Genomic DNA, 11,496 nt, shown 5'->3' on the forward strand with positions numbered 1-11,496 from the left:
ATATTCTACTTAAGGTATAGAATTGCATAACATAAGACACAAAAACGCATAACACAATATACAAAAAAATGTATAGCACAAAACACAAAAGCGTATGTTATATTTGCTTTATTTTATGTACAGAATCTATACGCTTAAGGTACAGAATTGCATAACATGAGACAGAAACGCATAACAGCAGCCACATACACATGTTTTACAGTACTAAAAAAAACATGTAACGTGAATTGAACAACAAACGGTCGTCGTCAAAATTAAAATTCAAAACTACGTCGTTTAGGACCAGGATCCACGATATAACAATTCAATTGTTATACAGTGAACCACAGTCCACACAACACTGTGTGGACCATGATCGTCGAATGAAACTGTAGTAGAATTAAAATGATACTTTAGTGATTAAAAAAAATGATACTTTAGTATTGCTATAATGAAACTAGTGTGTGTGGAGAATGAAACTAAAAAAACAGAGCACATTATTGTCAAATGAAACTGTAGTATAATTAAAATGATACTTTAGTGTTTGCTATAATGAAACTAGTGTGCATGAAAAATGAAACTAAATTCTAGAGCCATACAATAACATATATAGTCAAATGAACCTGGAGTGTAACTAAAATAACACTTCAGCATATAATTAAACTAGCAATTGTTCTAGTAAAAAAACTAGTATTTGTGGAAAATGAAAAAAAAAAAAAAACAGAACTCATGTAATAATGTATATTGTCAAATGAAAATATAGTAGAATTAAAACGATACTTTGATTGGTATTGCTATAATGAAACTACTGTGTGTAAAAAATAAAACTAAAAAATATAACAATATTGTCAAATAAAACTGAAGTGTAATTTAAATGATACATACTTCATGGTCTATGTTGCTACATAGACCCATGGTACATAGTAAAATTTGCCATTACAATTGAATCTCTTGTGATCTCAACATTATGTTGTTATGGGTCAAGGGCTAAAGGGAATTGGATGGCAAATTATATTGTGGGCCATGACGCACGTGGTAAAGTGAACTGTTAGATATATGTTCATTTATAGCATACATAATATTTATTCTTAAGATATTGAATGTTTATTTTTTTTAGGTAACACTTTAAAAATAAATATTCAATACACTAAAAATGAACTTTTAAAAAAATAAATAAATAATATACTATATTGTATATACTAAAAATAAACATTTATGTTAATATTCCACTTTACAATATAGACTATGGTCTACGATATAATTGTTGGAATTAGAGTATCACCCTTTACCTGTACATGAACGTCATATTTGAACTTGTGATTTATGAAATTTCAAGTTTTCTTTAGTTTTAAAGGCATTTGTTAACCAGGATTATGTGGTCTAATGGTACCCGGGTTGGACTTCCATTTGGAAGGTTGTAAATTCGAGCATTAGTGGAGGCAGATACTACAATGTAATAGAGCTAGTAGCATTCAAAAAAAAAAAAAAAGGCATTTGTTAAAATAAGAGGAATAATGTTGTGTGAAAATAGAAGATGAACTTGCATGCATGTTTATTATATATTGTGTGGAAAAGTGACATAATGTGTTTTTGAGTTGGGAGTTGAATATGTTGAAACGAGTGTGAGCAACTTATAAGAAGTAGATCACTTGCAGCATTAAACAACAAACATGCCATAATATCCTCAGCCCAAGCAAGAAGCAGTACAGAAATGAAGATTTATCAAAACAAAATAAAATTTGGAGAATTCTGAACTCCATGGATCTACAAATAAACTTCTTATGTACAATCAATCATCAATACAGATAACGTACAGATAAACTACTTACAATCTGTGGGCAATAGTAAAGTCCTTGAATGAAGCAAATTAAATAAACTGTCCGGCTTAATTGACTTCAGGAATCTATACTACTATACAATATAAGCTTGTTCCAGTCTGGCATCATTCTCTGTTGCTTCAACATATGTACGCACAAGATCCATTTGTTTTCTGAGCACAAATGTATGCACATCAAACACAATACTGAACCGAATCTTCAAATCAGCTATACAGTAACAACTATGGCACGTTTGGTTCGCGGAATAGGCCTGGAATGGAATAGCATTCCCAGTAATAGGCTTATTCCTTTGTTTGGTAAAAACATCTATTTCCAGGAACATTGTCATATATATACTACTCCTCCAATCCTCCTCGGCACACCTAAAGTCTCCGAGCATGTCATAATTCAATTAAAAGCTTTTACCTATCAATTGGCAGTTTGTATACCCACCCCCATCTTCAGCAACAGCTAGCGTTTGTAGCTATAAACATGCATGCAAGACTACTAGATAGAAGGAAGCAAAGAGAGAGAGAGAGAGAGAGAGAGAGAGTTAATACCATCCAGTTTTCGGCCTAAGAATTCCCATGTCCTCCAAACATCTCCCTTCTGCCACCTATTCCCACTTCTGTCAACAAAGGGATAGTTTTGAAAATCAACGTGTGTGCTGCCTCCATTGCCCGTGTTGACCATTCCTCGTTTCTTCTTCAAAATCATACCGTGAACGCTACAAGTTGGCAGCATCGTCAAAGTACACATCAAATTTTGAAAGATATATAGGATGATGATGAGCAAACTACACTAGTAGTTTCTATAAATATTAAAGGATAATTTGTCAAAGTTAGTTTCTTCTATTTACATTTTGGAATAATTTAAATTTTGACCCAAGGGATTAAAATGAGGTTCAATAGTTAAAGCAAGCAATCCTAACAACTTGTCTATCATAAAAATATCTTTCTACTATGTCTCCAATCACACGTAACAAAATTTTTGCTCAGTAAAAAACATACTCCGTAGTTCTTTTACAGGAATTCTTATCAAAATAGATCTTTTTGATAAGTTTGGGCCATGCCAGGCCAAACAATAATGCACTTAGTTAAAAGGTTTTGAGCGAGCATAGAGTGCAAATCAATCAATCAATCAATCAATCAAACAATACAATACAATACAATACAGAGAAATTTTAAGAGTACCAACACTGAAATGATCGAGAAATTCAAAGTATGGAAAAGAGTAAAAAGTGGAAGATGACTCTATGGAACATTTTGATGGTGAAATATGAAGAGAGTAATTTTCCATTGTATTCCAATGCTCATTCCAGCTTAGCGAAAGGGGTGTAAGTAACATGGTTCTACTTATTGTGGGCATCCAAATCGGAATTTAAAAACAAGAAAAGGAAAAAGAAAGAAAGAAGAGGAATTGCAACGAGTTTTAAGAAAAGCCGCCTTAGTGAAAATAGCCCACTCATACAAATTTTTGAAGGATGGAAATTCTGCATGTAAAACAGCAAGATTCTTAAGCCTATTTTCCCAAAATGTTATTCGAATCCCAAATACCTCTCTGTTGTCTGAAATTTTAATGCATAATCATAATCTTTCATGGCATAAGCAAGTTTGAAGAGGCAAGTGATTGACACAAAAAAAAAAAAAGTATTAAAATTGTTTTACAATTCTAAAATATAAATATCAAATTATAAGTTTACAAAATTGCCTTTAAAAGTACCACCCGAAAAGGACTGAATTTGATATTGTCATAGAAGTCATGGGATTTGGATTGCAATAAGGCAATTTAAAAGTCAAGAATTAATATTGAGGATGAGTTGGGGACTGATACGCATCCAAAAGGATGGATGGTTTACTCACGTAGAAAAAGGAAGGATGCAAATCAGGCAAATCAGGATATACATGGGAAGGCTTAACTCAAGGGTTTTGACAAATAAAGAGAGGCATAATCATCTCAACAATCATCTCAGCAATCATCTCCTTTCTATAATTATTTATTTCCTAGTACTATAAATCAGAATCTCTAGAAGAGAGTAGATCATCCAATAATCTTCCTTAGTCTTTAAGCTTTTAGTAGCTAGGCAAGAGCCTAAAACTCTTGTGGGGCAAGAGCCTAAAACTCTTGTTGGGGGAAGTTTTGTGACTTCCTATTTCTTTTCTTTAGTTTCTAGTCTATCAAAAATACCTCCTGGTTCTTTTCTCTAACAAATTGGTCCGACCTGCCGTTGAATGGCGAACACACATGATTCCCGCATAGAGACGTTAGAGAAGAACCAAGATGCAATCCGTACTGAATTGACTGCATTGACAGATCGATTTGCAGCCGTAGAAGCTTCTGTGGCTAGGATGTCCGACCTCCTCGCTCTCTCCCTCCAAAGCAAAGGGCAGGGCGATGCCAGTGCGTCATCGGTAACAGTCCCAACAATTGATTCCAACCCCTCGTCAGAACGATTGGCTCCTCCCGACAACACCACACTTCCCACGGGAAGATTGGAACTTCCTACATTTGATGGTGGCAACCCGATAGGATGGTTGCCCGGAGTGGAGCAATATTTCGCCATACATCACACCCGGGAAGATCTGAAGGTTCCGACAGCCTTTATTAGTATGCAAGGACCGGCTCTACATTGGCTCCGGTGGATGAAGCGAACGCAACAATTCGTAACTGAATGCCTAGTGTGTCAAAAGAATAAGTATGACACCATGGCACCAGAGGTTTACTCCAACCTCTGGACAGAATTTTTTGACAAATGGGGCACCACGTTGCGTTTGAGCACTGCATACCGCCCTCAAACGGACGGCCAGTCAGAAGTCCTCAATCGATGCCTGGAGCAGTATTTGCGGTGTATGACTTCTGAACAACCAAAGCAATGGGGACGCTTCCTCCATTGGGCTGAATACTGTAGCGTATCTGACTTCAACGGTCAGTTTCCTCACTCCAACCTTGGGGACAAGGTTGTTTCTTTGGTGGGTGGCAATGATACGCATCCAAAAGGATGGATGGTTTACTCACGTAGAAAAAGGAAGGATGCAAATCAGGCAAATCAGGATATACATGGGAAGGCTTAACTCAAGGGTTTTGACAAATAAAGAGAGGCATAATCATCTCAACAATCATCTCAGCAATCATCTCCTTTCTATAATTATTTATTTCCTAGTACTATAAATCAGAATCTCTAGAAGAGAGTAGATCATCCAATAATCTTCCTTAGTCTTTAAGCTTTTAGTAGCTAGGCAAGAGCCTAAAACTCTTGTGGGGCAAGAGCCTAAAACTCTTGTTGGGGGAAGTTTTGTGACTTCCTATTTCTTTTCTTTAGTTTCTAGTCTATCAAAAATACCTCCTGGTTCTTTTCTCTAACAGGGACCAATTAAAAGTGAACTTTTCTCTTTAAAAATGACTACATACAATACAGGTTATTTTAGCAGGAAAGTATAGTCTAATAATGCATTATGTACTAGTTATCATATAAAATAAAATGTTATCCGGTGAGTGAATAAACAAGAGATGGATGGATCGATCTTATTGGGGCGGGGCAACGTTAAAAGAATGAATACCTACCTTTCCAGGATCTGAAAGCAGTGCATAGGCCTCCCCAATCATTTTGAAAAGCCTGTCAGCATTTCTTCGAACCTCTTCTGATATTTGTCTCCCATCATCTGGGTTGTCATTTCTAGGTAGTGATTGCCCAGCCTAGATATTATATAATTGAAAAAACTTTACTGTCAGAAAGTTAATTTCCAGAATCAATGACAATATATAATGTGGCTGCCTGCAGGCAACAATCAAATTCAAAGGCCTCAACCTACCTTGTCAGGGTGATGCTTAAGTGCAGCTTTTCGATAAGCCTTCTTAATTTCTGATTGCGCAGCAGATGGATCAACTCCCCTACAATTACAAAACCGTTACAACAACAAGATGACAGGATTACAAGGGCATAGAACATGTTTAAGCATTTTGATTCTATTGACCCTGAAAACACAAATTTATGTGAGGGAAAAAAACGGAGCATACAGAAAAGAAGTAGGCCTCAAATTAAGATAAGTATTTCAATCTTTTCATTTGTTCGTTCTTGGTAGACAGTACATTATATTATATTATATAAATAATCCAAAAATGCTCAGAAAATGTAACTTACAGAATTAAGTACATATTTAAAGGGATGTTCTTTCTGCTTTCTTCCTCAATTGCAGAAAGCTTCTGCTGAGTTTGCCTGATCTCATTCATGAAACTCGTTTTATCAGACTGGTTAATTTTATTTTCCATTTGCCTCATTAAAAGGGAAATAAGTCTTTGAAGATCTGAAGCTGCTTGTTCATAATCCCTTATCATTTCAAGCAATAAAGCTCGTCTACAAATTACCTGCATGTGTGTATTGGCAATTAATTAAAGGCAGAGAAAGTCCTCTCCAATGCTTTTGGGTGATATTTTTGAGATTTCCCAACTTCATCAATAAAAGTAGCTATAATATATATATATATATATATATATATATATATATATATATATATATAAAGAAAAAAAAAAAAACCTTTTCATAGTTTCTATCAAGGGCTACAGACAGGTTGCAATCTGCAATTGCATCCACAATCTGGCCAATAGCTTGAAATGTAGCAGCACGATGGCAGAAACAAATTGCTGAAAAAGGGCGTGACTCCACACTGCAAGATATTGCAGCAGTGTAATATTCAATAGCCTCTGCATGCTTCCCCGACTGAAATGCTTCATTTCCAGCAGTCTGCAGTTGAGAAGATCTAACATCTTAGAATAGCCTTAAAACATGAGATTAGCAATAGAATTAAATGCAAGAATGATCCCATTCATATTGTCATTGTGCAATTTTAGTCACTTATTTCTTGATGGTAGCAAGAGTAGTCCTTTAAATCATGTAAATTGTGTTAGATTAGCCAAGACCTTGTGGTCTAATGGCACCAGGGTTGGACTCCCAAATGGGAGGTTGTGAGTTCGAGCCTCAGTGGAGGCGTTATTGGCTCTTTTTGCTTCAGTAGGTTGAGAAAGTAGTTATGAACAGATACTACATTGTAATAGAGTCAGTAGCATTCAAAAAAAGTCTGTTAAATATTAACAGATTGTTACATTGAGGAACAAAGAAAATAGATAGGTTAGGATAAACACACCTTGAGGTGTAACAACTCATGTACTGTTGCAGCTAAAGGTATAATAGATTGCAAAGCTGGGGTTCTGCAAAATAAATGGCAGATCGAATAAAAAATATATCAATTAAACAAATGCATTATTTAAATTCAAGTCCGGACGAGTACTTGTGACACATAAAGGACAAGTAAAAATAAAACGAAGCATGATTGTCAATGCCACTGGCTCCAAAATCAAAGGACAATGGTGATCGTGGAAGTATATATAGCAAAAGCATTGAATATAACCTAAATCCCTACACCTTGATAATATTACCCATTTGTGGGAGACCCTGATTTCTCTTGCTTTTTCAAAAAACTATCAGCTTCCTCGAGCTTTCCCAGATGAAAGTAGGATTTGACAGTTACCAAACAACGCCAAAACCTATGTGAATCACTCCTCTGTTTGTTAGAAGCATCCAAGTTTGCTGGCTCAGAATCTGAAGTGGAAGTGTTTAACTCAGCACAAGTAAATGTCTGCTCACATAGCTGAATTGCTTCTTCATACTTCTGCAGCTGTGAATTAGCATTGAAGTAGTTAAGCTAAAAACACAGAAAATGAGAAACGTTTTCGTCGATTACTTGCCTATAAAAATTTAAGTTGTCAAGTCTTATTTCTCAGGAATACAAACCATAAGAAGAGCATCTGCTTTCATTTCAAGTAACTTCTCCGAGTAAGAGCTTATCATCAAAGCATCAGCTAAAACAGCCAAGGCACACTCTGCATCATTGGCTCTTCTTCTTTCTAAGAGCTCTGCAGATTGCTTCATGTAATTTGATAATTTCTGGCACCCAAGGGAAAACAAAATTGAGTTTTCATTTCCTTAGCAATTCAGTTGTGCCAATGAAACATCTACAGAAGGAAATCCTCTCAGCTAAACCATCAAAGCAAAATATTAACTAAGTGAACCAGACACCAATCACCAGGTTATAAAACCAAGCACAAATGATAACAGTGGCTTCTGGCTTGAGGGGGAGTATTGAAAAATAAAGAGTTAGGTTTATCTATAGGTTGTGTCTGTTTATGAATAGGTGTTATTTATGGGTAGTTACTTACAATTATGTGTTTGTATATATATATATATGTACTATGTTTCTTTGTTAGAAAGAAACACATACAGATAATACTAATATATTTCGGTCTTATATACATTTTCTATTCTTTGATTCTTCATCATTGCTTCCGCCTAACTGGCGGGTGGTGTTATTCTCCACCCGCCAGGCCATTCCATCTTCCAAATTCAACAGCTACTTTACCTTGAAGCACCATACAAATAGAAATTCTCAACCTATCTAGTTGTCATGAACAGGGAGGGAACCAAGGCTATCACATACCTGTGCCTTCTCCAAGCCCTCTGAGGCTTCCACCAATAGCTTTCTGTCCACACAGGTGTCACTACCCTCTTGCAAGCACTTCATAAAATACTTGGATGCATTTTCTATTTCTCCTAGGGCGAGGCAACAGCTAAAATGATGACAACAAAAGCAATAAGAACCATAATTTTCATGGAAATATCTGTTTTGGTTAAATGACATACAAAATATTTATCAATGTCAAGAAGCAATACAGCTTTCTAGTCCCTTTAGGCAGATATGAGGACATGAAAAAAATATTTAAATCATAGAACTGGTCCATTTAAGGAAAGCACAGGTGGAAAATACTGATTATTCAGCACTCAATTAGACGCTATAAATGGGACGCTCAGTGATGAAAACTTTAAACAGACAATGACTCTCAATAATCAGGCAGATGCCTCTAAATTGACTAAATATAGTAATAAATGTAAAGGGTATTAAAGTTTTATCCCCCACACATTTTGCAACTTTGTTTAGAATACCAACTCTTCTCACAAGCTAAATTTTATATGGCACTTTAAATACCCTACATTCACTACAAAGAAGCACTGACTGGGAAGGTTGTAGCCTCTGCAAACAACCTCAATGCCACTGGCGTTAATATAGGATTCAATTGAAAGCTATAAAGCTATGAAGGCTGGTAATGACAAATATCTGTATGCTATTGCAGTTTAATCAGCACCTTGGGGTGATGGAGCATATACACACAAAAAAGAGGAACATACCAAATGGCAAGAGATTCATATGCCAAAAGTTGGCAATGAAAAGAATATTATTAACATCATGCATAAAATATTAACAGAAATCAGCATACTTAGCAGCTCGGACTTGGGTCCTATGGAAGTTTGGATCCAGTGCAGTGGCATTCAAACAATCCTCTAGTGCTGCTCTCATTCTCCCCAAAGACATTCGTGTTTCAGCACGGTTGCTATAGCACAGCATCAATGCCCGAAGACAAGTCTTAGATGTATCGGTTTGAGATATAGAATTAACCCCTTGAGTGTAGCAGTCCTCTGCTTTAGATAAATCTCCACTAGCACAGGCTTGATTTCCCCTGTTAAAGAAAAGATTACAACATAATTAGCATAAAAGAAGTATATTACTCAAATAATGATACGCAATCCATAAAAGTTTGTCCATCTTTGGTTCAGGCAATCATCGTGAAAATACACAATAAACTTGCACCTTAATCGCCATCTTTCACATGTTTCATGAGGTGCCATGTTTACATCAGCAGTAGACATAATTCCTAGCTTGACCACTTTTTCCTTAAATGATCCATTCCTGCTCAGGCTTCGGCTTGACAATGCAGGTATATTACCTTGTTGACCCTGACTGGGAGATAAGAAAGAAGATGTTCCACAAACTCGAAAAGATTTCACAGGAGTCCATGAATTTGAAATTTTTGAACTTGAAGTGGAAATACTTGGACCATTTCGTAATTTTGTTTGGCTTTTCTTCTTCTGGTGCCGTGTTACCACCACTGATGGCTGAACTCTTTCAGTAGAAGATGCAGAAAATATGAAGCTGGTCTGGCATGTGTCTTCTAAATTTGTATGAGTGCTCCCATCACTATCTTCCTTCTCAATGGGTGCAATAGAACTCCTTTTATTTTCAGCTGCAGTAACAAGGGACTCAGCACTATAATCTAGATGATGAATAGCAGATCTGAAGTTGTCAGTCTTGGCTCCAGAAAAAGATTCTTCATAAGGTCCCTCAGCAAAAGAACCTTGACTGATAGAGTCCCAAGATTCCACTTGTTCAAGTTCATGATGTTTTATAGGGTTATCATTAATATCCAAGTGTTCTGTTTCACAAGCAAGATGCTGATCTGTGGTACCACTTGAAACCAGCAGATGTGAGTCTGTCAACGAATTACCATTCTGATTGATGACCTCATTAGAAATGCCAGAAGTTACCCTTGTGAGAGTGTTTTCTCTTGGTGTTTCTTGATATGGAGAAATATCCATTACTGGATATGATTCAGAAGAGTCTGCATTCAGTTGCAAGTACTCTTGTCCAAACTTAACTGGATCAGAAATGGCTTTCTTAAGTTTCCCTTTCTTTTTCTTCAATCTGAGATCTTTAGTTGGATTCCTTTTTGTTTCAGGTTTCCTATTGAAACTCCCCTTTAGGGTTGGTGTTGTGAATTCTACTACATGATGCTGCTGCATTATAGCTTTATCTGGTGATTCAGGAACACTTATGGATATGGAAGAAGAGGTGGAGAATGTATTGCTTTGATTGTGAACATGAACCTGAGAGACCTTACTCTCTTTCTTCACAGCCTGAAAACTGAATTGTGAAGGAATTGAACCAGAAAATACACTTGAACAACTCTTGCCATTCGAAATATCGCTACTCTTGGTGTTGGTTTTAATTTTTGTGAGAACGGGTGGCAAATGTTTTGTTGCTTGACCTGAAAGTGAAAGCCTTCTTCCAATGTTCGACTTGCTAACATCATCATCCAATTGCGTTTCAGTGTTTCCATTTCCACCAAAGACAAAGCTACTCTTGTCCTCGCTTGAACCAACACCCACACCCACACCACCGGGTAAATTATTCAGTTCATCCGGTTGATGTTCATTCTCAGAGCTTCTGCTTAAAGAATGTATTCCCCCAAATGCAACACTATCTTTCTTCATATTCAATTTTCTGGTCTCATCCAAGAGTTTAACACCACCAAATGCACACTGCAAATTACTACTACTACTTCCACTTGAAGAATTGCTATCAAATTTTCCCATTTGTACCTCTTTGGTCAACAGCATTTGTGTATCAACCCCCCCAGAATCACCAATTTCTTCTCTACAATCTTTATTGTTCACATTCAAATGCAGTTTCAATCTTCTCATTTCATCACTAGGACTAGGACCTCCTTTATCGTCCTCCATATTTCCATCACTATTTGCTCTGTTCAAATAACTACTTTCAGTGCCATCTTTCTTAGCACCAAACACAAATTCCTTATTCCCATTCCCATTTAATCCTTCCCCCAAAGAACCAGAAATCACCTGACCCCCTGGATTCCACGAGGCATCCCTACCCAAACTGCGGGTGCGATTTGCAGCCGTCATGTACTTCTTCTTGCTCACCCGTGGTTTCGCCGCCCGCGACGAATCCCAACGGGATGCCGCTTTTTGCTCACCCGTGGCCATGGCCGGGGAGTTAAACCCGAAATTAGGATCCAT

General features: G+C 36.7%; 1 protein-coding gene across 1 annotated transcript; it reads right to left on the minus strand.

Moving 5' to 3' along the window:
* Nucleotides 1-1,697: 1,697 nt before the first annotated feature.
* Nucleotides 1,698-11,496, minus strand: LOC109159802. Its single transcript, XM_019307914.1, has 12 exons — nt 9,491-11,496; nt 9,120-9,359; nt 8,285-8,414; nt 7,582-7,734; nt 7,227-7,465; nt 6,935-6,998; nt 6,328-6,534; nt 5,935-6,158; nt 5,606-5,684; nt 5,358-5,489; nt 2,357-2,523; nt 1,698-1,969 (listed from the first exon to the last, which is right to left on the minus strand). Exons 1-11 carry the CDS (start codon nt 11,494-11,496, stop codon nt 2,452-2,454), a joined length of 3,546 nt encoding a protein of 1,181 aa, XP_019163459.1. The 3' UTR covers nt 1,698-1,969; nt 2,357-2,451.

Source organism: Ipomoea nil, unplaced genomic scaffold (genome assembly GCF_001879475.1).
Source record: "Ipomoea nil cultivar Tokyo-kokei standard unplaced genomic scaffold, Asagao_1.1 scaffold2845, whole genome shotgun sequence".
NCBI classification, from domain to species: Eukaryota; Viridiplantae; Streptophyta; class Magnoliopsida; order Solanales; family Convolvulaceae; genus Ipomoea; species Ipomoea nil.

Coding starts and splice junctions, on each gene's coding strand:
- LOC109159802 (XM_019307914.1), bottom strand. CDS start 11,496: ATGGATCCTAATTTCGGGTTTAACTCCCCGGCCATGGCCACGGGTGAG. Junction 7,466..7,581: donor AAGCAGATGCTCTTCTTATG/GTTTGTATTCCT, acceptor GCTAATTCACAG/CTGCAGAAGTATGAAGAAGC. Junction 5,490..5,605: donor TTAAGCATCACCCTGACAAG/GTAGGTTGAGGC, acceptor TATAATATCTAG/GCTGGGCAATCACTACCTAG.